The following is a 25152-nucleotide window of genomic DNA, read 5'->3' as shown; positions in this document are numbered from 1 at the left end:
GGAAGGCCAAGGCACAATTTGAGATGCAGCTGGCATGGGACATAAAAGGCAATAAAAAAGGGATTCTACAAATATGTCAAAAATAGGAGGAAGACCAGAGAAACCATGGGACCCTTGAGAAATGCAGAAGGCAATCTATTGACGATGTAGAAAAGGTTAAAATGTTGAATGCCTTTTTTACTTCAGCCTTCACAAGTAGGGGCAGCAACCAGATGATGAATGCTGTTGGCAGCAAAGATAGGAAAGGAGATAAACAACCTAGAGTAGGGGTGCTCAACCCCCAGCTTGTGGAGTTCCCCATGGGCCCAGAAATTTAGCAGAGGGGAAAGATGGCACTACTCCCCAGCTGCCAAATTTCCAGACCCATGAGGTGCCCTGGACCCTACATGTTGGATCAGCTGGGGACAATGTCAGGCTCCAGAGCCCAATCCCAAGGGGGGGGGGGAGCTGAAAGGGGGTGGTGCCAGGTCCCTAGGGACAAATCCTGTGTACAGGAGTGGGAAGGGCTAGTGCCAGGATGCTGGGACCCAATTCCAGTGTGCAGGGCCAGTACTAGGTCCCTGGGGCTCAATCCCAGCATGTGGGGCAAGGCAGGGGCAGGGTTCAATCCAGCCCAGAAACCAGCCAGATGCCACTCATCTGACCCATGAAGCTAAAGGTTGAGCACCACTGGCCTAGAGTAATAGCAGAACAATTTACGGGTATGGCAAAGTAATAAGTTAAGGGAAAGCAATAATGGAAGCCTTAGCATTGTTAGAATAGAAAAGTAGGTTTGGAAGAGACCCTGCTTAGCAATCTTAGAGCAATCTTAGAAACCCTACTTAGCAATCTTAGAGAAGCTAGATGCTTTCAAGTTGATAGGACTGGATGGGTTGCACTGTAAAACATTGAAGGAAATGGCTGAGGTAATTTCAAAGCCATTGGCTATCCTGTTTGAGAACTTGCAGAGGTCAGGTGAGGTCCTGGATGACAGAAAAAGGGCAAGTGCCCTTATAGTGCCCATCTTTAAGAAAGGGACAAAGGAGGATCTGGGAAATTACAGATCAATCAGTCTGACCTTGATACCTGGAAAGATCCCAGAACAGGTCCTCAACATCACACAAGGCAACCTTGTTGCTATTGGCTACAAATGATCAACTCAGGATCCTTAAAATTCTAGTTTATTAGACAGATTGAAATATTGCAATGAAATCAAATCACAAACCTTGGGACTGATCCCCTCAAGCACACACTCATGCATGCATTCATGCACATACACACACATATGTGCACGCACATACGCACACACCCACCCACCCACCCACCCACAGAGTAGCTAGCTACCAATATTTGTGAAGCACCGCAGTTAAATATACCTGTTCCAAAAAAGTTGGAGTCTGCCATCAATGGCCAGTCAAGGCTTCTTCCAACACAGTGGTATCTTCCAGAAGGGGGTCGCCAGCTGGTCCTTCTGCTTGAACAAGTTGGGTGCTGGTCAAATTGGAGATTAAGCGGGCGCCATCGAGAGTCACTCTTTACCACCTTTTATCTGTCCTTGGCAGACTTTGGTGACTCCCCAGTTTTCGGGCATGCCCAATCCAGAGGTTGTTGACCCTTGTGAGACGGACATCCCCCTTGGTGGCTACTGGATGGTAGCTGTCAGCCCCAGGGGTCACATTCGCGGGTATGTGCAGTTTCAGGAGTCCATTGACGAATTTTGATTAATGTACCATTGTCGTGAATAGGGCTCTGGGAGCGGTCGATCTAGTAATATTCACCTCAAAAGTTGGTCTTCGGCTCTAATAAATTCAAACCAGGGCTTCTGTCCCTTTAACAATGAAGGTTCAGGAAGTTCCTGCTGCTACACTGGCTCCTTTTGATTTCTTCCTCTTGTTGATCTGGGGTTTGGTAGGTGTCAATTGCCTCTGGTTAACTTGTTATTGTAGCTAGCTACCTGTTACACATTCAATTACTGATCCACTCAATCACGCAATCTATGCCAGACTTGGTGCCATCTTGGTCTCACATGGGAGCTGTTGTACAAGGTGCACTAGGACCATGTGTGCTGTGGGGTGCTGACCAGATCTGGCTGGGGGCTGCTGACCTCTGGGGTGCTGCAGTGGTCTGCCTCCATGCTGTCTTTCTCCTGTGCCCAGGCTCTGTGGGTCCCCAATGCTTGGTCTGCACCCCATTGCCTCCAAGACAAGCTCACTATTTATTTAGCAAATGCAAATCTGGGAAGCCAAGCAATAGCCTCTTTGTTAACGGAGTTCAAAGTTGGTAATGTGCCTCTTAGTTTGTAGAGGGGACACTCCTTGGTGACGAGAGGCATTGTCTGTACCTCTCCACAAGTGCACGATGGGTTAGCACTGAGGCCCCTGCTAAATATGACTATGAAGGGGTCTTGGACTATGAAGGTTGACTGTGCAGGGGCCTTGGCCTCTGTTTAGCAGGTACCACTCTGGCCGTAATAGTTCTCAGCCCTGCCAGTGTCCCTCACTCACCAAACTGCAGTACTCTTCCCCCTGGGCACTGATGGTGCCCCTCTCTCCCAACCCCGGGGAGGTGATTGGAGCCAGCAGGGAGCACCACATGGGTCTGTGTGCCGCCACAGCTGCAGGCAGGTCTGTGTGCTTCCTGCTGCCTCCATTCACCCTGCCTCTGCTCCCACCCCCCAGAACGAAGGAAAATCCCGAACAACACGTCCTGACGGGGATCAGAGGGCTTAAAAAGAGTGGGGACATGTCCGGGGAAACCCAGACGGATGGTAAGATGGCACCAAGCCTGGCATAGATGCAGAGAAGACCCAGGCCAGCAGATGAACATGGGTGGGACTGCTGCTACTGTTGGGAGGCCAAGGGCAGGCCACTGCCCCATGGCTCCCTGTGGACGTGTAGCTACAGCACTGCTCTGCCTTGCCCTGCTGTGAGGAGGTTTGACTATGAAGCAGGTGCCTGTAGGTAGCAGCCTGCTGGGATGGATGAGGGCAGCAGTAGGGATGCCTGGGCCACCCACTCCTTTCCCAGAGTAATGACAGAACCACATATCCCGGGCCCCAGCTTCCCCCACTTCGGCCCACCAGATCCCAGTGCACTTGTAGTGCCTGTCGCTGTTCCTGGCACCCCAGGACAGGTGGGTTGGCTCGGCAGTGCTGTTTCTTCCCTTCCAGCAGTGCGCCAGCAGGTACTGCTGCCCCAGCCTCGTAGCACCTGCCAGAGAGGGTGGGGGTGGGGCACCAGCTACTGTTAGGTCCTGAACTCCCCCAGGGGGGAAGTCTTCATGGCAACCTGCCCCACCCAGGGCTGACAGGTGGAAAGCAAGCTGCAAGTCTCCATGGAAATTGGAAGGTCGCTATGGACACGGTGCTGGCTTGTGGCAACATGATACACCATGGGGACAGGAGCTGCAGCGTTGGGGGAGGGTGACGGAGTCCAAAGCCAGGCTTCCCTCCAAGGGGCCTCTTCAAAGCACTGGCCCTGCAGCACCAGCAGGGCAGGGGCTGGGGCATGGGGTGGGGGCTGGGGCTAACCGCTTCCCATGACCACCACTGGTCCCACACACCCGGGGCAGACCTGGCCCAGCACATGGTGCCCCGCAGCCCTCCCCGGGGGGACTCCCCCATGCTGGCAGCCAGTCAGTCACCCAGTGCTAGGGAGGGGGCAGGGGGTCCTTGCTCCTGCCGTGCTGGCTCTGCCCCACGACCTCTGGCCAAAGTCCGGAGATGGTTCCTGAGAAGCGCTGGCAGAGGACAAGGGTGATGGTGCCAGCCCCAGCACTGGGTGGCCCTGCACACAACGGGCTCCCTCCTGGGCAGGGCGAGCACTGCTTGGGCACGTAGGGCTTTGTGAAGCTTTGGTCGCTGATTCAATCTGGCGTGGATTCAGCCCGATTGGGTGGCTGAATCTCTGAATCCAAAGTCAGGAGACCCTTTAATCTCTCCGAATTGAATCGAAACCCTCCAAATCACTATCCCCGATTCAGGCCAAATCCGAATCGAAGATGGCCCGTTTCACACACGCCAGCGAGCACCAGAGTCCCTTGGCCAGTGTCAACCACAGCAGATGCCTGGCCCGCACCCACCGCTGGTCATCACTCATCCCCGGCCGTTTGCCCGGCTCGTGACACCCGCTGCCCAGGGCCCAGAAGCAGCAGCAGCAGCATCCCAGCCCCGGGCCTCGGGCTCCTGGGGGGAGGGGGTGGCCGCCACCGCAGCGCCCGCTCTCCCCGCATGTCAGCCCGGGCCCCGAGCCCGGCCTTTCCGCGGCCCGGCCCCGCAGCCAATCAGCGGCGGCCCGGGTTCCCCGGCCCCCCCCAAGATGATGCAACCCTGTTGCAATCTCGGTTGTCACCGACCCCCGCCCGCGAAATAGGCCCTTTGCCCCGTGCCCGCTTGGCAGGGGGGTGGGGCAGCATAGGCGGCCCGGGAGCTGGGGCGGCGCCGCGCGGGTGGCGGGGCCTCCGCAGGGCTGCCAGGGAGCGCGGGCGTGGGGGAGCGGCGGGGAGCAGGAGGGCCGGGCGGAGGGATCCGGGCGGAGGGATCCAGGTGTGACGCGACAAATTTATAAGGGGCGGCCCCGCCCCACTTCGCCAGTCTTCTAGTCCTTCCTTGCGCGGAGCCGGTCATGGCTCTCTAGACCCACCCGTCCGCCCGCGCCCCTGCAGCCGCCCTGCGCCGCTAGCGTAGCCGCTGCCCGCCGCCGCCATGGAGTGAGTGCTGGCCACGAGCTGCCCGGCCCGGAGACGCTGGGGCCGGCCGTGCCCCGGGCAGCGAGGGGGGCACCGCATGTGGGGCCGGGGGGTGGGGGTGCGGGGCCGTCGCGCTCACGCCGCGCGCTGTGTCCGCAGGTCCCCACGCGCCGCGCCCGCAGCCGCCGCCGGCCCCTCGCACCGCTCCAGCGTGGCCCGGCTGAGCCCCCGCGCGCCCGACCATGTCTCTGCTCGCCGCGCTGACGCCGGACACCGAGAGGACTCTGCCCCCAGCTAGCGGCCTCCCCTGGCGGGCAGAGTTCCTCAAGTTCCCCGGCCGCTATGAGCCCGGGGCGGGGGCCCCCGACGGGCGCTGCGCGGACACCGCGGCGCTGGCAGGTAGGGGGCGTGGATGGGGCGGGGGCTCGGCCCTCTTGCCGTGGGAAGACTGGTGCCGGTCCCCGGCCAGGCTAGGGCCCTGTGACCGCAGCACGGCAGGGGGCAGGGACCGGGTCAGCAGGAGTCCAGCCGGGAGGGGAGGGGAAGGGAGTCCCGGCGCAAGGAAGAGCCCATAGGGTGCCTATGACCTGGTTGGGCCAGCTGCTGCTTCTGCAGCACAGCCAGGTCTCTGACCCTGCTGTCTTCCCTCCCAGGGGATGGCTTCTCAGACTGGATGACGGAGAGGGTGGACTTCTCTCTCCTGATGGAGTCAGGGGACCCATCGCTGCCTTCATCCCCACTGCCCGATCTGGAGGCCATGGCCTCCCTGCTAAAGAAGGAGCTGGAGCAGATGGAGGATTATTTCCTGGAGGAGTCGCTGTCCCCCAGCTTAGGCCTGGCCCCAGACCAAGTGGCCCCCAGCACGCCACCCTCCCACCAGCCTTCCTTCCACTTCCCCTTTGGCGATGCACCAGGGCCAGCAGACTCCTTCCCTCCCTTTGGCAACAGCTCCACCTCACTGCAGACCCTGGATTCTGGCTGCCTAGAGCTCCTCACTCTCTATGGGGCAGAGGTGCCAGGGGAGTGCCAAGGCCAGGGCCTGTTGGAGGAGCAGATAAGCAACCCGTCTGCCCCCAAGCTGAGCAGGCTTGGGCCATACAAGCAGCCAGTGGCCCCCTGTGCACCAGCCCCACCCCAGCCGCAGCAGAAGGGTGACCGCAAGCAGAAGAAACGGGACCAGAACAAGACAGCAGCTCTGCGCTACCGGCAGCGGAAAAGGGCAGAGTATGAGGCACTGGATGATGAGTGCCAGAGCCTAGAGGCTAGGAACCGGGAGCTGAAGGAAAAGGCAGACTCCATTGAGCGTGAGATCCAGTATGTCAAGGACTTGCTCATTGAGGTCTACAAGGCTCGGAGCCAGAGACTCCGCACCACTTAAGGCAGGGTGTGTGGCTCTAGCCTTGGGGACATGGACCCATGGGGGTAGGTCTGCCTTAGGGAACCCAAAAGGGACCTGGTGGGAGTAAGTGGGGTTGTGTAGTAGGTAGCTAGCTAGCGAGCGACTGCCCTGCTTGTGTTACATGCATGTAGTACAGCCCTGGCGGGGAAGCATGCTGCAGAACAAGGAAGTTTTCCTAGTACCACATGGGCACTGATTCTGCTAATGTGCCTCTGCCAGGATAGAGTGCAGGTGCTAGTGCTGGTGTGAAGAAAGTGGGAGAAGTGTCCTGGTGTGGAGAAAAAGGATGTGGTTTAGAAAGAGATGGTGGCAAGACAGGAAAGAAGGGGCAGGAGCAGTGAAGGAGACACAGGCAGAGCCTTTTTTTATAGACCACAACCTGCTGCTGCTTTTTCTAGTGTAAAAGCCAATAAACACTGTTCTGCACTTGCTATTGTGAGTGAGAGGTTATATGTCTTTGGAAGAAGGGCAACTACTGTCAAGCTGTACCCCTGGCAGCTAAAGCAGGGCACTCAGACCTTCAGGCTTGACAAGGAAAGAGAGTATTTTATTGTAAGTGGTGGTGTTCCTTGCAACCAAACAAATGATGCCAACAAGCCCCCTCCACCCCTGTGGCTCAGTGCTCCAGTACCTCTAGTAAGGAGAAAGGGAAAGCACTGGCTCTAGGTACTGTCCCATGCCCAGCTGTAGTTGCAAGGGCCATTGGAGTTTGCTTCTCCTCACTGCAGCTGTACCGTGGTGTTAATAGAAGTCGTCTTCTCCCTCACCCCTCCCTGCCACCTGCTGGTTTTGAATCTGCTGCTGCTTCTTGTAGAGTTCAGCTACCTGCAGGGAAGGGGAAGGTGAAAGGAAAGGCAAAAGTTTGCTTGAGTACTGCTGAACGCCATATGCTGGTACTTAAGCCTCACCTCTAAAGATGGCTAGCCCTTTGCCATATCCTGTCTTGTCTTTTGGAGTCTTCCAAAGACAGCCTTACCACCTTGTGAGAAGGCTAAGTACAGACCAGGACAAGGCCAGTGCATGAAACTGTTCTATGTCCAGCTGGAGTGAGACCTCCCTCCCCACCCCTGCCACAGTACCTGGGTGCTGGTGGTGGCTTCCTCAGCCTTCTTGTCATCACGAACACGCACAAAGCGGGGAAAGCGCAAGGAGATACCTTTCTCCTCATCTACCTGGGGAGGGGTGACAAAGGAGCCAGTGAAATGTGGGCAGCAGCAGACCCCAAGCACACTGGGATGCTTTGGACTGGTGACCCCTGGCCAAGAGTGGGTCTCCTAGAAGAAAGATCTCAGGCTTGTCCCATGCAGTAGGACTCCTTTCCGCCACCACGCACGGAGCCAGTGCGGGTCCTCTTGAACTCACCAGGCCAATAGCTGCCTTATGCACAGGCGAGATGGACAGGTCGGCACACTTCACCTCCCACACCTGCACTGCATCTAGCCAGTGGTCAGGCTCTGCACTGCTGTCCCAGCGGTAATAAGCTCTTGGCTTCTCCAGTACAAGGTCCTGCCTCAGCAAAAAAGGAAAGGTTAGCAGTCAAGTTACTCACAAGGAGGTTGGAAACCCTGCTCTCCCCTACAGACATTGCCTGCTCCAGGCAGATTTAAAAAATACTGCATATCCTCAGAGCCAGGGCCTATAGCTCTTCACTAGCAGGATACATTTGTGCACTCAGTAAGGTAAGTGCACTTCGAGGCATTGTAAGTGCTCTGAAACCAGGCCCTGCAAGTTGAGCAGTCTCCATGCTGGGCTAAACCAGGATTGGAAATAGGTCCCTCATGCAGTGAAAGAAGCCTCTTTAAATAGTGCTCCTACCTTGAGAAAACTGTAATGCTTCTCCAGGGTCTCTTCACTGAAGCCAGTTCCTATCTAAGATAGAAAGGGCAAGGCACTGCTGTTAATTTGTCACAGTCCTCCCAGGCATGCTTACTCTCACTCACTGGGTTCCCCATGCTGCCCAGCAGTGCCACAGACAGCACCTGCCTAGACCCCAGATACAGCAGATGGGGGAACAGCCCCCTTCTATCTATGCTCCCCAATACACACACGCACAGAGACACAGACATGTACAAGCACAGACACATGCATGTGCAGACAGATGCAGAGACACAGACACGTGCACACACACAGAAAGACATACGCACACAGATGCAGAGACACGCGTGCATACATTACTGTGCTCCCCCGCCCAGTCCAGGAAGGGAGTTGCCATACTCCGCATACCTGCACTCTGGCCCAGCAGTTACACAAGGCTTCTCTGAAGATTTTTTCCTAAACCCATACCCAACCCTCACCTCCAAGTCACAGCACCTGCCCTGGGTGCAGGACAATATGGGTGTCTGGGGCCTGCCCCCCTTTGCAATGAGAGCCTAGTCGCACCAAAACCCTGCCTCATAGGAACCACCAGCATAGTTCTTACCTTGCAGATGCTCTGGTACTCCTCACTCTCCTCATCATAGCAGGCCAGCAGGAAGCCTCCATACATGCCCACACGCTTGCCTTTCCCTAAGTAGGCACCAATCACCACCAAGTCCAGTGTGTCTCCAACACCCTCCAAGTAATCCTTCTTCAACTGGCAAAACAGAAGCTACTATAAGCAACTATACCAATGGGAAACAGCCTTTTTCCTCCAGAAGGCACCAGATCTGATCCAAGGCCTTTCTTCTGCAGGGGCATTAGTCCCATCTGACCCAAGGGCAATAGTACAGTGCCCAGCCATACTTAGCCAAGGACGGTCTGTTACACCCAAGGAAAGGGAAGGGCAGGTGTCTCACATCAAGGGAGGAAGCAGCTTAGGATCTCTTGTATCATGCCAGCCTGTGCTCTCCACACTACCTTCACTACTCTAGAAAGGAGCTGCCATGGGACCAGGCAGCACCTGGGCACCCAAACAGGTGATCAGCTCTTCCAGTTCCCTGCCACTGCCCTCGACTTGGAATGCCCTGATCCCCTCTTGTCCATCTCACCTTCAGCCATTTATGGGATCTCTTGGCAATCTCATATGTGGCATCCACGTCCAGGGTCTTGACCATGAGCCCCTCACAGGAGTCTAAGAGAAATCCATCAGTTGCTGGGACCTTCATTGTCTATGCACAATGGTGGCATAACCCCACATAATACCCTTACTGAATACTGAGGCTCAGCCCCCACCAGCAAACAAGGAAGTGCATGTTCCTGCTCACTTACACACTACATATTGGGTATCCCACCCCCACACAGTAGAGGATTAATACTTCTCCCTCCAGCAGACAGGAGGCACATTCACTATTCCTCAGTCACTGAACACAGAGTTTCTATCCACCTTCCCCCCAACCCCAAACCAGGCAACCAGGTAAGTGCTAGGTGCCAGCTTACCTTTGATGGACTGGTCAAGGAACTCCGAGATCTCATCTGTATTGCATGTGTCCATGGAAGTGGCAAACAGGAACTCCCCCTCTGTCTCCACAAACAACTCATGCAGCAGCTGCCGGCGCCTGGAGAAGGGCTGCTTCACCAGGGACTGCAGAAGAAGGGGACAGGAAGCCAGGGTCATAGGTGTGGCAGAGGGATAGGATGTGGGAAAGAGAGGCACCTGTGCACAGGGACCATGAAAAGAATGCCCTAAAAGCTCTTCTGGGGAGACTGACTCTCAAAAATAGATACTCCCAGCATTGCTGGGGAGATGGAGAGTGCCAGGCAGTTAAGGGTGGGGTAGTGGGATGAATGATGCTGGGCAGATTCAGAGTTCCAGGGCAGTCAGCAAAAGGTATGGGGTATGACAGAGAAGAGAGGTCAGGGCAGGGACAGTGCAAAAGAAGGACATATGGCGGGGGGTCAGGGGCAAGTTTAGGGATTAGGTCCTCACCTCCCCACGGAGGTATGGCATGCCCAAGGAAGTAGGGTGGGGGAGGGGCCACTCACCTCTCCATTGAGGTACAGCATGTCGAAGGCATACAGACACACCTGCACTTTGATCTCAGCAGCTTCCACATCCTGTGGATACAGGCCCAGTGTGAAAAGACCACCAACTTTATACTTCAGGGTCTGGGTCCTGGCTCCACCACACCCCCAGCACCATGCTCTCCAGCATCAAGAATCATCCCCCTTTCATCCTACTGCACATTGCAGCTGCAGGGAGGGGCATGAGGGTTCACAAGCAACCTGCCAGCAGGGGATCTACTTCTCCCCCCTCTCCCACTCCTGGTCCACGGGACCTCCTTACTTTCCGCTTCCGGGTAGTCAACACCTGGAACGGCTGGATCTGCTTCTTCTCAGGGTCCCAGGCCACAGCCTCTGTGTCCAGGATACATGACTGCACACTGTCTTTCTTCACCTACAACGAATGGATACAGTATCAGCACACACTTAGCTCCTGACACAAGCAGGGTCTGGTTGGCATGCATGGGGGGCAGGCCAGAGGGGAGAGGGGTGTGGAAGGGACAAGGGAGGAAGAGAGTCAGGTGCACAGGCCATGTAACTGCAAGGGGAGGGAGAGAGCATCAATATCACTGCACCACCACCCTGCATGTTGCCCAGTCCCATAGGCCCATTCCCATGGCAACCTACCTTCTTGCTCCCTCCTCCATCTGGACTTTGGGAGTCATCAGTCCCCATTACTGCTCTCCATCCCAGACCTCAGGGACCCTGATTGACTCCATGCCCCTTTCATACTCCAGATACTCCAGCAGCTTCTGTTCCTTATGGATCCCCAGTACCCTTGCTTGAGTATGCCCAGCAGCTCACCACCCCTCTGTGTCCTTTAGGAATCCCAGCAGCCCAGTACCTTGGGGATCCTGCTGACAATATCAGGGTACTTGGAGGTATTATTCTCTTGGTTGCGGCTGTAGATGTACACATCCCCATTCTCTAGTATGTGGATCTTGATAGCAGGAAGAGAAGCACAATGAGAGGCAGTGCAGTGCAAAGTTGGGGGAGAGGGAAGGCAGCTCCCCCATCCCACCCCCACATGTACCTGGGCTCGCTCCCCATCATACTTGTACTCGCAAGTGAAGGCAGCCTCCTCGAAGCGCTTCAGTACCTCCCCTATGCCCTTGGTGGGCTGGGCCAGCATGGGCTTCAGTGGGATCCCTGCAGAGCATGGATTGGGTTGTCAGAGCATCCAGGACACAGGCTGCAACACTGCCCAGAACACTAGCCCAAAGCAACTACATGCACCAGCACAGGAATCATTTCCACAGGTGGGTAGTCAAAATGGAAGATCAGGAAGGCAATATCAGCCCAAAGCCCCAAGGAAGGCTGGGTAAAGACAGACAATGCAAGGTGGGAACAGGAGCTCTGAAATTGGGAAACACCACTACTGCTGACCACAGGACTCTGGCTCAGGGGTAATAGCGTGCAGTACCTGGGGTGATCTTGCAGTACTGTGGCAGGCTCTCCATTCCATGCTCTAACAGGACAGGAACAATGATGTCATAGTTTGGCAGCTCACTGAAACACATGCATGCTGTTAAGCCTAGCATCAAGCACATTTGCACCCACGAGGGGGTGCTGTAACCGCAAACAGACCTTGCCCAGAGAAACTGGGGGCAGCTGGAACTGCAAGATGACTCTGCACTGCTACCTATAAATGGTCTTGTCACCCAAAGACTATTGCTCAACCTCCCAGAACCAGCCAATGCCACCGTTTGCATCATCTATAAATGGCACCAAACCGGGACAGACTGTTGGGGAGAAAGTGGGAGGCACCCTGCCAAGGGATGTCTCTTCCCTACCACCATCATCCCCCTCAACTTCAAGGCCTCTCTCTCTTAGAGCCACCCTGACTGCTGAGCTGTACGGTAATTGCCCGAGTCATCTGAAGCTTCTCAGCTTGGGGGCACTCCTTTGGAGCTATAGAATACTATGTGTTGGGTCAAGAAGCCCCCTTCCCTGTCTTAGTCAACTGGCTACTGATGCATCCTTAAAGAGTAAGAACTACAAAACATGAGACAGTCTTGTACATGCATGCCAACAAGGAGACTCAGCCAAGGCTGCCACTTGGGAAAGGCATGTTTTCTCCAAAAGGAAGCAGCTGTCAGGCAAGCCCTGTGTTCAAGGTGGCACAGACTGAGTGAGAAAACTAACCCAGAGGAACCAGAGTCCTCTAAAGACCAATTTATCTGTGTGTACAGTTAACAAGCTGAAATATAGATGATTTAGAGTGCAGTGAAACACAAATCCCCAGAGACCATATTTGCTTGCAATGAATATGAAGACAACAACTGCATGCTGCAAAGGTCTCAGCATGTGGGAGGGGTGCTCAGCACACAGTGCAGGAAGCAGTTTGTGAAAGCATCACACTCAACACAAAGTGACCAGGAAGCCCAAGGCTCTTCGTATGATCTCTGTATAAAGTGAAGCTCTGAACCCAAAGCATGGGTACAGATCTCCCCTGTTCCACAAGGACACCATATGTGAATGTTAACTTCTGAGAAAAGTGGAGACTTGTAGGAGGGCTGCAGCAAACTCAGCGTGACAGAGGGAGAATGCTGCCCATTCTTCTGGGGAACTGACCAGTGAAATATTGGGGTGGAGTGGTGGCAGGTACAGACAGTTTAGGTGGAAATGATCTGTAGTCCTTCTGTCACTCAGCACACCTTCCCCAGGAAACAATGCCCAGGTGGAGTCCCCAGGCTCACAAGCACAGAAGTTGGCAAATCCCACTGGTGGTGATCTGGGAATTGGCCCTGCCTCAAGACTCACCAGAAGATCTGTTTGAGAATCTGGGCCTGCTCCTCCAGCCAGGTTTTGCGTACGTCTGCAGACTTGCCCTGGCTTGCATCCAGCACCTCTGGAGGGCAGCCTGCATGAAAAGCGCACAGTACCCAATCACTGCCTGCCCTCACACAGCCCAACAGGGGTGTTTGGGGGCCCTGCTCCATGGCCTTACTTTGTCCTGGGGGAGTGAGAGACACAGCATGAGCAATGGCTGACAACACTGACTGCTCTGCCAACCCGATCCGGAGCTTCCCGCTCAGTGATCTGGAACACAAGGAAAGGCACTGAGACCTCACAGGCCTGCGGAGGATGGGGGAGCAGTGGGAGTGGAAAAGGATCATCAGCTGAATTAGTAGAGCATTGCAGATTTGTGAAGTTGTGGGGGAACCCATGGCTTGGATAGCAGAGGGCTATAGGTCAAGAAAAAGGGCAGCAGCAGCACTGGGGGGAGCAGGGTTGAAATGGCTGGCAGAGGACAAGGACAGAGCTCTGGGATGGGCTGCAGGGGTCTGACAGTACAGTAGGATTGCATGGCAATGGAAACAAAGTTATCCTTAGAGCCTAAACTGCAAAGGGGGAAGGTGACTTACCTAGCTACGTAGCGGGCTTCTGAGTGCCGACAGGCAACAAACAACCCCTTGATGATGTCAATCTTCTTGTTCATAGACTAGAGGAGAAAGAAAACCAATATGAGCCAGGCAGAGGTGGGGATCCCTGAGCAAGTCATTGCCCAACAGAGATGTGATGAAGCACACACCAGCTGCCTCCAAGGCTGCAACCTGCCCAACCTTCTGGCTCCTGAACAGCCTCTGGCCTTGCCCTGCCCTGCCCTACTGCAGGTACATGCTGCAACCAGAATCCTTGGGGAAGACAAAATCATCAGTGGAACATGCATCCATCACCCTAGTCATTGCAGGAAACTGCAGGTTCATGCCCCAGGGTGCAGAGACCTCTACTGTCCTCAGAAGCCAGGCAGGAAGCAGCTATGCCAGCCCCAGAGCTAGAGGCCTTGGCAGTGCTGGGAGTACCCATGGCAGCCAGGAGAAATCTTTGCTCCCTCATGAAGGCCAACCTTCTTCCCAGGCCACTCAGACAGCTGGGGGTGGCAAGAAGCATAGAGCACCCTGTGTCCCTACAGTCAAGCCAGCCACAGCCCCTGACAACAGGATGCAGGCACACAGCTGGGGCTCCCTCTCTCAGTACTCCACACCACTCACAGCACTGCCTGTCATCCTAGCGATTTCCTGGAACTTGTTAAAGACCCCAATGGCGCTCAGCTTGGGTGGTGTGAACATAGTGCGTTGGTTGCTGCGGCTGCTCTCTGCCACCAGACCCAGGTCACCCTTCTCCTGGGCCTCAGCCTTGATCTTATCCAACTGTCGACCTGCAGACAAAAAGAGAGCCTGCTGAGCCAGTGACTCACCAGGTACTACCCAACAATCCACCCCGGGGCCCCTCAACTCTGTTATCCCTCTCCCATCCCCACTAATTCCCCATCTTTGTACAGGCTCCATGGGATCCCCACCCTGAGCTCCAGAGAAGACATGTTAACCACTGGACTAAGAGACCCTTTGCCCCAGGCCTCCTTGTTGCTTGGATAAGGGGCACCTTCCCCCCAAAGGCACCCAAAGTAGGCAGTACCCAGAAACGTTACATGGAGGAGGAAGGGTGGGCTCTCATGTCTGAATAACTAAGCACTGCTATAAGGAAAGGCTGGGGGCACACCCAATCACATTTCCAGGTTTGCAGCTTGGCCTACCTGCAGATCAATGCAACTGGGATCTGCTAGTCAGGTTAGGGCACCCTCAACCATTGTAGCTCCTGCCTTTGAGCTGTGGTCTCACACTGGGATCTCTCCTGCACCAGAGTCTTACTATCCACAACAACTGCACTGCCTAAGCATGCCAGAGCATGTTGGGCTGATTTCCCAGAGTACACAGTGTGGAAAGGGAGCCTGAAACATGCGCACAGGGCACTGCCAACATGACACGGAGGCAGTGCACTCTGGGAAGGGCAGGCCACTGTCCAGATGGACAGAGACAGCTACATGCCAGCCTTGGCAGCACATCATGAATGCCATTGTAGCTCAGGGCATGATTCAGAGCCCCCAGGCCCATGACCAAACTAGAAGGTTGCAGGACAGACTGGACCTTGAGGCCAGGCACCTGTACCTGTAGCTTGTGCAACAGCTTTCATAAGGATGCTCTCGCCAATGCCCAGCTCTAGCCCCTCATAGGCTGGGCCCAAGCGGTTCAGGCAGAGGTAGATGCAGAGCAGCAGGTCAGATGGGGACAAGGCGATGACCGATCGGAAGAGGTTGCTCAGAGTCTCAATGTTCTTCAGTCTGAAGCACAGAGAAACATTGAAAGGCAGGGTGAGCATCCTGGCCATTCTCACTCAGGGTCCTGGCCGCAAGCAGTGCAAAAGGATCTTACCGGGCAGACACCTCCTCAATTGTCTCAAAGGTACGAGCTACCGCCAGGTAGGGGACCCTGCAGAGACAGAGAGGGGCTTATTCAACACGTATGGAATTGCCACATCCAGCATCTCACATAGCTCCCACCTGGCACCATAGGCTACAAGTGAGAGCAGTGAGGAGCTGCGAGCCAGGACTCCTAAATTCTATTCCAGTTCTGGGAGGGGAACAGGGTTTCTTTAGCAAGTCCAGCTGGGGATCGCAACTAGGACTTCTGTGTCCTACTGCCACCTCTCTCACCAGCTTGCTGAATGTCTCTAGGCCAGTGATTCTCAACCACAGTGCCATGAAATCCTTCTAAGATTACCAAAGGATGCCATGTATCATTAGTATTGTTAGGTATGCAAGCATCTAAATAATTCACAAGATAAACCCAGAGATTTCAAATAGGAATCCATAGCGTTAAAAATGGTCTAACTTGTTGCAGCCTGAGTTCTTGCAACAGATTTGCTCTATTTTTTCCATAGCCAAAAAAAAGGAATGGAAGTGAAGAGCTAGTATTTTCCAAAGAGTGTCTTGAGTCTAACAAGACTGTGAGAAGCAGTGCTCTAGGACATCGCCCGCTCTTATGGAGTTAGTTATGCTGCAAACCCCCACCCCAGTGAGGAGCTAGCTATTAGTATGTGCTGCAGTGAATGTAACACTCAGGAAGCTTAGACTGAGCCATGCCAGCAGCCAAGGTCTGAGCACCTCTGGCTGTACAGTAGGGCACTCAAGAGTAAAGCCTAGTATTCCAAGTTGCCCAGTTAGGAGTGAAGGGGGAACAGCCCTGATGTGATACAGAGGAGCTCTATTATATAGCAAGGGGAAACCCTTACACATGGCCAAATAACCCTTGGTCCACAAAGGGGCGTTCACACAGGGAGATATGCTCTCTCCTCACCTCTGCCCAGGACCCCAGCAGGCATCCTGGACAGGGTGGTAGCTGCTCTTCGAAGGATTGTACTCCACAGGATCCAGCAGCACAGCAGCCTCAGAAGAACTGGAGGGACACATAGCCAAAGAAAGAAGTCCACCAGTAGCAGCATACTGACACCTTCAATGTAGTCCCTACCCCATACATTGCACCACACAGACAGACAGGGCCACACACACCAACCCACCAGCCTGGGCAGACAGGCAGAGCTCAACATGCCCATCACCCCTGCACTGAGCAGAATGACCTCCCATCTCCCTGTACCAGTCAAGCACACAAGGGCAGGTAACATGCCTCCACCACATCAGTGAGAAAACCAATCAGTTGGGGAAGTTACAGTATCACAGGGAGCTTAGTAGGCAGACCTGGACCTCCCCTCCTAAGGTGTAGGGATGGAGGGAAAAGCTCTCCTGCATATGCAGAGGCTTTGTCTGGCAGCAGAACTACCCTTTGGCAGAGTTTGCTGCCCCCATCCTCCCTACTGGTGGTAGGGACTCAACGCCCCCAGCTTCCTACCTGGTATTCATCTGGTTGCCCTGCTTGCCACTTGCTGCAGCAGAGCCCTTCAGGACAGAAGACTCATCCATTGTGGTGGCTGCACTAGCTTCTCCTGTCTCTGTCTTTGCCAATGGTGCCTTCCTGGGGGCTGGTTGAAATTTAAAAGAATCACAGACAGAAAGGTACTAATTACAAACAGCAAAAAAACCCACATATCTGTTAGATACATGTACAGCTGTGGGGATCTGCCCACAACCCTCCCTTCCCTAGATCCACCCACCTTAGGGCCATGTGCGGTCTGCCTCCTAATACTGGTGCTTAGGACAATGGCTGAGGCTGCTGACTTGAGCTAGCATATCATATTAGCTATGCATGGCCTGGTCCAGAGCAGAGGAGGAGCTCATTGTCCATGAGGATTTCTGATTATTCAGGAGATCCCCTTGCTCAAAAAAGAGAGGCCATGCTGAGTCAGACTACAGGTCCCTCTAGCTGTGTCCTATCTCCCAGTGGCAGAGAGTAGATGTTAAAAGAAAGAGGCTCTCTCTTTATGCAAAGTCTATCCAGACTGTCAGGGGAGAGAGGTAGGGAAGGGACCAGCTTCCAGCATATAGGTACTTCAAAGTCCCGATTTTGAGGCTGCAACCCTAACTGTCATGTCACTGCTAGGTCTAGCCTGCATGAATCTCTGCACTATTCTTTTGAACCTAGTTAAATGATCAGTTTCCACAGCACCTTGCAGCAAGGAGTTCCACAGTTGCATGAAAAAGAATTTTAAATTTGCTAAGTAATAGTTTCATTGCATATTCCCTACTTCTAATATGGTGAGAAAAAGTAAATCCCAATTTACTTTTACTATGTCATTCATGATTTTATCGACCCGTCACATGCCCCCTGTTCAGCCATCTTTCCTCTAAGCTGATAACCTCCACGCTATTTAGTCTCTCTCATTATAGATGCTTCTCCATGCCCATGATCATCACAGCTACCTTTCTCTGGAGTTTTTGGAGGTAGGGAGGACTAAAACGACAGGCAGTATCCAAAATGTGGGTGCACCATAAATGTATACAGTGGCATAAATCCCATTCTTAATTTGTTTTCAATACCCTTCCTAATCAATTCGTAACATGCCCTGTTTGTCTGCCACTGAGCATTAGGCTCATGTATTCACCGAACTCTCACTGCACCAGGCAACCCTGCCCAGTCTTTATGCAAAAAGGCTGGTCCCTGCCCTCCTGCCACCCCTCAACACCAACAGGTATCAGACCCCACATGTCAGTGGCTGTGGGTTGGTAGGCTGCCTTGGCCCCTATGTTTGGACAGCATGTTGTGGGCCTACAGCTCAGAGTGCCACAGCTCTGCAGGCAGCACAACCTCACCAGGGACCATGTATCACACTAAAGAAGCTCCATCAGCAGCATTGAGGCTGAGTTGCCCTTGTATCATGCATTGAGGCTGAGTTTCCCTTGGTCACAGCCTGGCTCTGGAGAGTGGTATTGTAGCTTTCCTTTTTCACTCTTCCTAACACTTTAGAAGCCACACTGACTAGTTTTACAAAGGAGGTTCCTACATGGGAGAGCCTGAATTGTGGTGGATCTGATCTTCAACATACAGACTGGTTCTACCCGGAGCTAACCTATCTGAGAAGAAGATACAGTGCAGCCACACTGTACAAAGAACTGGAAACAGGGAAGAGGAGGATTACATCTGCCCTGGGCTCTACCTACTCCCAGCTGGAGAAAATCCTTGGGGCTGTGCCACACTCCCTGCTCACTCACCACCTTAGGCCAAGGATCCCCAATTCAGGCTGGGTCTGAGCCACAAGTACACTTACCAAAGAAGTTGGAGATGGCTCTGCTGGGCTTGGAAGGCTCAGATTTCTTCTGGGCTGCTGCTTCTCCTCCAGTTTTGTCAATTTTGTCCTTGTTACCAGCTGCTTCCCCTGAGGTGCCCTTACCCTTGGTTAACTCTTCCTCTGAACTCTGCCCTTTCACCTCTTGCATCTCCATAGACTCTGCTGCAACCTTTGCTCTCTCACCAGTCTCATCTCTTGGGTCTAAAGCAGGGGAAGAGGCCCAAAGCACATTAGGTACGCCATCCCCAGGAAGGGACCCACAATCCCAGGAAGACCAGTAGCCAGGTTCTCCCAGCTGCAAACAGTAGCCTGCTGCTACAACCAGGACTGCCTCAGTCAAGAAATTAAGAATCAGATGAGACCATAGGTACATCCTGCCCAGACCTTTGCCAGGGGTTGCCACCACTCCCTCCACAGCTGCTGCTGGAGCTGGACAGGGAGCAGCAGGAGCCTGAGGAGCTGCAGTAGGCTTCTGATCTCCACCACCACCTTTTACTGGACCTACAGGCCCCTATTCTCAGGGGAAGAGGGGACTTCCCGCCTCACCACCACCAGCTACCACCTGGTGCTGCCTGCAGCGAGAAGACCACACAACACCAGTGGGGCCCCTTCAGCAGCACCCGCCTGTGTCTACCTCCTGTGGTGAGACCTGTGCTCTACTCCTCCTCACCCAGTGCTTGTGATTAACTGAGTAAGCCAGCAGCATTCTTCTGCTTTCCTCCTGAGTGTCTTTGCTTGTCTTTTTGTGTTTCCCCTACCCCTACCAGCCCCAGCCTCTCACCTGCACGCCACATAGCCCCCAACCCAGTGCAGCTGGAGGAAGCACCCTGGACCCCCTGCAGCAAGACACCTTCTTTTCCCCAGGCAGAATGGGAAGCTCACAGCTCCTCCTCTTGCACACCACCCAACCCCTTACCATCTAGCCTCCTATGGCAGGGCAAGAATGACAGCCCCCAACCAGGCGGATGCCAATGACCAGGGGGTGAGAGCCTGCAAAGCCAGGGGGCTCCCCCTGGCCAGTCTTCCCCAGAGGCCCCCAAATCCAACCAAGGCAAAGGAAAGGGCAAACCTCCTCTTCCTCCTCCTCCACAGGGGGTGGAAAGGATAAAGGGCCTGCAAAGAAAGTCCAATTAGCAACACCTGCAGGGAAAACCCACACCAGCTTAGCAGAAGCCCTGCCCATGCAGCATTCCCCCAGCTCTGCAAGCCCAGTTGCTCAGCCCAGCAGCTGGAGCTACGCCCAGGTGGCTGCAGGAAAACTCGCAGCCTCAAAGCCTGGGCCCTCCATTGCCTCTGTCCATACCACCTCAGGCCCCCTCCCCAACATTAGCAGTTGCAACAGGGCACAAGTCCCATGGTCCTGCTGAGGTTCTGGCTGCACTTCTCCCCTCACTTTTTTTTCCTATGGACTTCCCATCCGTCGCCCCACCATATCCTGGGACCTCCTAGTCAACCTCCTCTTGGCTCTGGCCAAGCTGGCCATCTATAAGACCAGGAAGGAGGCTCTGGCTGGGAGGAACTAGGGTGAGTGTAGGGCTGTCTTCCTGGCATTTCTCCACCCAAATCTCCAGACACACGTGTCTGGTTCCAGTGCCTCCCTCGACTCACTCAGGGGGCAGTGGGCGCTGGCCGGTGTACTCTGCTCAGTGCCTCCTTTCAAATCCCATATTACTAACCTGTGATTTCACGCCCATTCGTTGCATAAAAACAGCATAAAAGCTGGCATTTTGTGCATGGGCCACCATGACCCACAACATGGGCTGGAAAATTGACCCATATGCTTCCAGGCCCCAGCACAGCTCCTGATCCCGTGTCAGCTGGCCTACACAGAAGCAGAGGATGGGTCTGCCCTGGCCTGCACAGGAATTCCATCCAACACAACCAGACCCCTTGGGTGGCTCCTAGTTTTCTTTTTTGTTGTCTTAAGTAATTAGTTGATATGCCCTCAGTGGCCTCCCTTCTTAAAGGAAGCTTACAGTATTTCATGGTGAGCCACGGTTCATGAACCCGTGCCACATCAGATAGGCCCGTGTCATACAGTGGCAGAAAAGATGTTGAAAGAGAGAGCAAACTGGGTATGACCAAGGTTTTCTTCCCCACTGGACTGCTCTCACTTGCAGCCACCAGCAGTTAAGGTCTAGGAAGTTTTAATTCAGAGACTACATCCCTAACTCCAGTGCTCAATAGCTACATAGCCCCTTTCCTCCAAGAATGTGTTCAATGCCTCTTGGAATCTGGCTAAACAGTCAGCTTCCACAACATCTGGTGGCAATGAGATTCACAGCTAGAGGAACGGTATAGAAGTAGAGACTCATGCACAAGGGACAGGCCCAACCAGGCAGAAACAGCTGCCTTCCCTGTGGTGTCATTGGCAGCAGGACCATGAGATACACACACATGCAAGGATGAGACCGGGAGCTCCCAGTCCGCACTCACCTGGCTCTTCTCTCAATCTTTTGGCAACTGGTTCTTTGGGGTGGCCATTCTCTCTGCTTGTCGCCATCTCTATTTTGCTTCTGGGCATCTGCTTGCGAGCTAGTAGCAGGGAAGAGGTAGAGGTTAGAGCTGTCTGCCTACAGGCCATTAGGAGGAACTCCTTGGACCCACCCCAGCCTTTGACTCAGTGCAAGCCATGAGAGAAAGAGGCCACAAGACTTGAACTGGTCAAAACAATTAACTGGGCAGGGGCAGACCCAAGACCTATAACAAGACCACTCCTCTGTAAGGTACCAATATCACATTTCCCTCCATCTAAGGCTGAGGGGGCCCTGTGGGCTCAGACCAGCCCCAGGACTTGGCACTCAGAAAGGCAAAGCCTCACTCCCACCTCACCCCAACAGAAAGGTTTCTGGAAACCCTTGTGTACACAATAAGAGAGACCAGGCTGCCATTAGCTTTACTGACTGGCAACCTCCAGTGGCTGGGATCCACCCATAAAATCCACACAAGGGCGAGGCATGTCTGTACAGTACAAGGGAGTAAAAGCACACAGGCCTCACAGATGGAGAGACAGAGGGCATGGGAGGGGAGAAGGGATGTGCTAACTGCCTCTGTGAAGCAGCTCATGCACAGGAGGCAATTCAAAGTGGTGATCCTGGGAGCCCCAGGAGGTTTTTAAGTCACAATGTGGTAGGCATGGCCTCTGGCAGTGCTGAAAAACAGCATGAGCATGGGAAACTAGGAAGAGTGCAGTCACGTCTGCAAATGTTCTATATTCCTTGGTTTACTTGCTGGTATTATCACGTTTAACTACACAAACTGAATCAGAGCCATTAGGAGGGCAAACAGAAAACAAAACCTGAAACCAAAATAATAGCTTGAGACTAGTGGTGCACAGATAGTTTTTTTGGGCTGATACCAATGGCCAATTTTTAATGTGCCATATCTGCCGATACCAATCTGATAGCCTGGCAGGATAGAGAGCGGCATCCAACTGGTAAGTCTGTAGGACGCAAAGAGACAGGGGGAGGGAAGGGGCATGTTGTGGGGGCAGACCAACGTCCCGCAGCGCGGGAGGGAGTGGGGCTGGTGCTGGGGCAGGTGCTGCCCAGCCGGGGCATGGCACAGGGCAGAGCCGCAGCTCATAGTTTCATAGTTGGTAGGGTTGGAAGGGACCTGAGCAAATCATCAAGTCTGACCCCCTGCCATGGCAGGAAAGAGTACGAGGGTCAAATGACCCCAGCCAGTTGTTTATCCAGCCTCCTTTTAAAGACCCCCAGGGTAGGAGCCAGCACCACTTCTCTTGGAAGTTGGTTCCAGATCCTAGCCACCTTGACAGTAGCCCCTCCTGTTATCTAGCCTGAATCTACCCTCTGCCAGCTTGTGACCGTTATTTTTTGTCACTCCTGGGAGTGCTTGGGGGAACAGTGACTCCCCCAGTGCCTGCTGGTCCCCCCTGACTAGTTTGTAAATGGCCACTAGATCCCCCGATAGCCTTCTCTTGTGGAGGCTGAACAGGCTCAGGTCCCTTAACCTCTCCTCATATGGCCTGCCCTGCTGTCCCCTGATCATGGAGGTGGCCCTCCTCTGGACCCGCTCCAAGTTGTCCACATCCCTCCTGAAGTGCGGCGCCCAGAACTGGACGCAGTACTGCAACTGCGGCCTGACCAGTGTCACATAGAGGGGGAGGATCACCTCCTTGGACCTGCTTGAGATGCATCTGTGGATGCATGACAACGTATGGCTGGCCTTCCTGACTGCATCCCCATACTGCCGGCCCACATTCATCTTGGCCTCAATAAGGATTCCAAGATCCTTCTCTGCCTCTGCACTGATGAGAAGGCAGTTCCCCAGCCTGTAGGTATGCTGCTGGTTCTTCCTCCCCAGGTGCAGCACCTTGCACTTGTCAGCGTTGAAACCTATCCTGTTCTCATCCACCCACCCCTGTAACCTGTCTAGGTCCGATTGCAGCCTATTCCTCCCTTCTAGCGTGCCCAGTTCTCCCCACATCTTAGTGTCATCCGCAAATTTGAACAGAGTGCTTTTTACCCCCTCATCCAAGTCGCCGATGAGGATGTTGAACAGTGCGGGCCCAAGGATTGAGCCCTGGGGGACCCCACTGCCCACATCCCTCCAGATCAAATAAGACCCATCCACCACCACTCTCTGGGTGCAGGCCTCCAGCCAGTTAGTGACTCATCTGACTGTGTAGGCATCAACACCACAGTCCCCTAATTTTTTAATGAGAATGGGGTGAGAGACAGTGTCGAAGGCCTTCCTAAAGTCCAGAAAGACTATATCCACCGTGACACCTGCATCCAGGGATTTTGTGACCTGGTCATAGAAGGCCACCAGGTTGGTCTGACAGGACCTGCCTCTAATGAACCCATGCTGGTTGCCCCTAAGCATAGTCTCCCCTGCTGGCCCTTAGTGGACATGCGCCAGGATAATTCTCTCAAAAAGCTTCCTCAAGACCGAGGTAAAACTAACAGGCCTATAGTTTCCTGGGTCCTCCTTCCTCCCTTTTTTGAAAATGGGAACCACATTGGCCCTTTTCCAGTCCTCTGGCACACCACCAGAGCACCATGAGTGCTCGTAAAGCCGTGCCGAAGGTCCCGCAATAACCTCTGCTAGTTCCCTCAGCACTCTGGGGTGGAGACTGTCAGGACCTGCTGATTTAAATACGTCCAGTCCCTCTAGAAGTTCCCTGACTAGGTCCTCGCTGACCCTAGCCCTGGGTGTGTCTCCCACAGGGCCTACGGGGGTCCCAGTGGGGAGGATGACCAGGTCCCTACTCAGGAAAATGGATGACCAGGGGGCGAGGGGGGGGTAGGCAGCTCCCGCCACTGCATGTACCCTGGGAGGGCATGGGGGCCACGTACCCTCCGGATTTGTGTATGGGGCGAGGAAGGGCTTCCACTGTGGACTGGGGTGGGGGCAGCACTGGGCTCTACCCAGCGGGGAGGGCTGCACTCGGGGCAGGCAGTGACTGAGGCACTGATGGGGTTGCTATGGCAAATTTTGGGGTGGCTGTAGACCACCCGGAACATAGCCCTGGCCCAGACCCTCCAAGGCCCTTCCTTCCCGATCTACAAGAGAGAGAAGGTGGCCTATCATGAGAGCGGTATGATGTGCTATCAGCTCCAGCTCTCTAAGGGGGTGCTGGGAAGAGTCAATGTTGTATCCAGTCTGCAAGGGAGTGGACTGCAAAGGTCCCCGCTAGGAGAAGGGCAAGTAGAGAAAATGCCTATGAAGAGATATGCATCACTTGCCCCAACCCTCAGACCTGGGTAGGGCCCTCACCAGTCCTGCGCCTGGGGATGTCAGAGTGGGTGGTGTCAGTCCCATCAGAACTGTTTTTAGCAGACTGGCTGCTGCTTGGTGACGGGCTGTCTGCAGAGAGCTCAGACTGAGCAGGGTGCACCAGCTCCTGAAAGACAAACCCCAAGAGTATTACAGGCAGGGTCAGAGCCCCATCAAGGCCCACCCAACTACTTCATTCTCCCTGGGCTCCAAGTAGCCAGTATGCAATGCTGACAACAACTGGGTGATGGCATCAGACAGGCAGCAGTACTCAGCCCGAGGAAGAGCATTAAGCATTAGGATGGTGTCCATGGGTGAAGAGGGTGTTCTGAAGAAGCCTGGGAGAGGTGTGGGGGAAGCTGCCATCTGAAGGCCAGTGTCTGAAGGGACAGGGGTAACCTCAGTAGCGCACTACAGGAAAAACAGCTATAGTCACCCAGAGGCAAAGACACTTTTTGCTATGTATCTAAAGCAGGTGTGGGCAAAATATGGCCCACGGGCCAAATCCAGCTCACAGATGGACTTTATTTGGCTCACAGCAGTTCCCTCGGTCCTATCTGGCCTAGGCGCTATCCAGCCCATGAACGCACCCCATCATCCCAGGGCACGCAGTAGTGCTGGGGCAGCTCCATGACTGGACTGCATTCTGGGCAGCCCAGGCACTGGTGGCTCCGTCTGGCTACCACTGCTGCTGGCCCAAGTCCCATGGTACTGACAGGGCCCCCCCAAGCACAGCACAGCTTATGCCCAGCCTGCCCTGCGTCCACTCCAGCAGAGCTCCAGACCTCAGCCTATGGTCTGGCACAGCCCTGACCCTGGCCTGCCCCATGTCTGCTCTGGACCAACCCACACTGAGCAGTGGCAGCAGCTGGGCAGAAGCTGCTCCTGGGCACTGGTGGGGAGAAGCC

General features: G+C 54.4%; 2 protein-coding genes across 5 annotated transcripts in view; one reads left to right on the top strand and one right to left on the bottom strand.

The window, feature by feature from the left end:
- The first annotated feature begins 4577 nt into the window (after window positions 1–4577).
- Window positions 4578–6495, top strand: ATF5 (activating transcription factor 5). The gene is made up of 3 exons (XM_006275383.4): window positions 4578–4686; window positions 4825–5064; window positions 5319–6495. The coding sequence occupies exons 2-3, from the start codon at window positions 4908–4910 to the stop codon at window positions 6041–6043; spliced, it is 882 nt and encodes a 293-aa protein (XP_006275445.1). The 5' UTR covers window positions 4578–4686; window positions 4825–4907; the 3' UTR covers window positions 6044–6495.
- A 95-nt stretch (window positions 6496–6590) lies between these two features.
- Window positions 6591–25152, bottom strand: part of LIG1 (DNA ligase 1) — a 33015-nt gene continuing 14453 nt past the window's right edge. For all 4 annotated transcript variants that reach the window (XM_019484996.2, XM_019485003.2, XM_014603090.3 and 1 more), the window contains 23 exons: window positions 24245–24371; window positions 20939–21037; window positions 18482–18703; window positions 16669–16798; window positions 16120–16218; window positions 15196–15252; window positions 14932–15104; window positions 13978–14144; window positions 13351–13427; window positions 12933–13024; window positions 12746–12845; window positions 11406–11491; window positions 11016–11131; window positions 10827–10922; window positions 10266–10376; window positions 9965–10036; window positions 9419–9563; window positions 9031–9113; window positions 8484–8636; window positions 7880–7933; window positions 7427–7570; window positions 7144–7236; window positions 6591–6889 (listed from right to left, as the gene is read on the bottom strand). In XM_019484996.2, the coding sequence (XP_019340541.1) occupies window positions 6806–6889; window positions 7144–7236; window positions 7427–7570; window positions 7880–7933; window positions 8484–8636; window positions 9031–9113; window positions 9419–9563; window positions 9965–10036; window positions 10266–10376; window positions 10827–10922; window positions 11016–11131; window positions 11406–11491; window positions 12746–12845; window positions 12933–13024; window positions 13351–13427; window positions 13978–14144; window positions 14932–15104; window positions 15196–15252; window positions 16120–16218; window positions 16669–16798; window positions 18482–18703; window positions 20939–21037; window positions 24245–24371 (2580 nt within the window). In that variant the 3' untranslated portion in view covers window positions 6591–6805. The remainder of the gene's footprint in view (window positions 6890–7143; window positions 7237–7426; window positions 7571–7879; window positions 7934–8483; window positions 8637–9030; window positions 9114–9418; window positions 9564–9964; window positions 10037–10265; window positions 10377–10826; window positions 10923–11015; window positions 11132–11405; window positions 11492–12745; window positions 12846–12932; window positions 13025–13350; window positions 13428–13977; window positions 14145–14931; window positions 15105–15195; window positions 15253–16119; window positions 16219–16668; window positions 16799–18481; window positions 18704–20938; window positions 21038–24244; window positions 24372–25152) is intronic.

This window comes from Alligator mississippiensis, chromosome 5 (genome assembly GCF_030867095.1).
Source record: "Alligator mississippiensis isolate rAllMis1 chromosome 5, rAllMis1, whole genome shotgun sequence".
NCBI lineage: Eukaryota > Metazoa > Chordata > Crocodylia > Alligatoridae > Alligator > Alligator mississippiensis.
The sequence above is the reverse complement of the archived record's forward strand: the minus strand, read 5'-3'. Positions and strand labels throughout refer to the sequence as shown.

What these genes read in the sequence shown, in the direction of transcription:
- ATF5 (XM_006275383.4), top strand. Translation starts at nt 4,908, where the DNA reads ATGTCTCTGCTCGCCGCGCTGACGCCGGACACCGAGAGGACTCTGCCC. An exon ending in GGACACCGCGGCGCTGGCAG is followed by an intron (nt 5,065 to 5,318) that starts GTAGGGGGCGTG and finishes CTTCCCTCCCAG; the next exon opens with GGGATGGCTTCTCAGACTGG.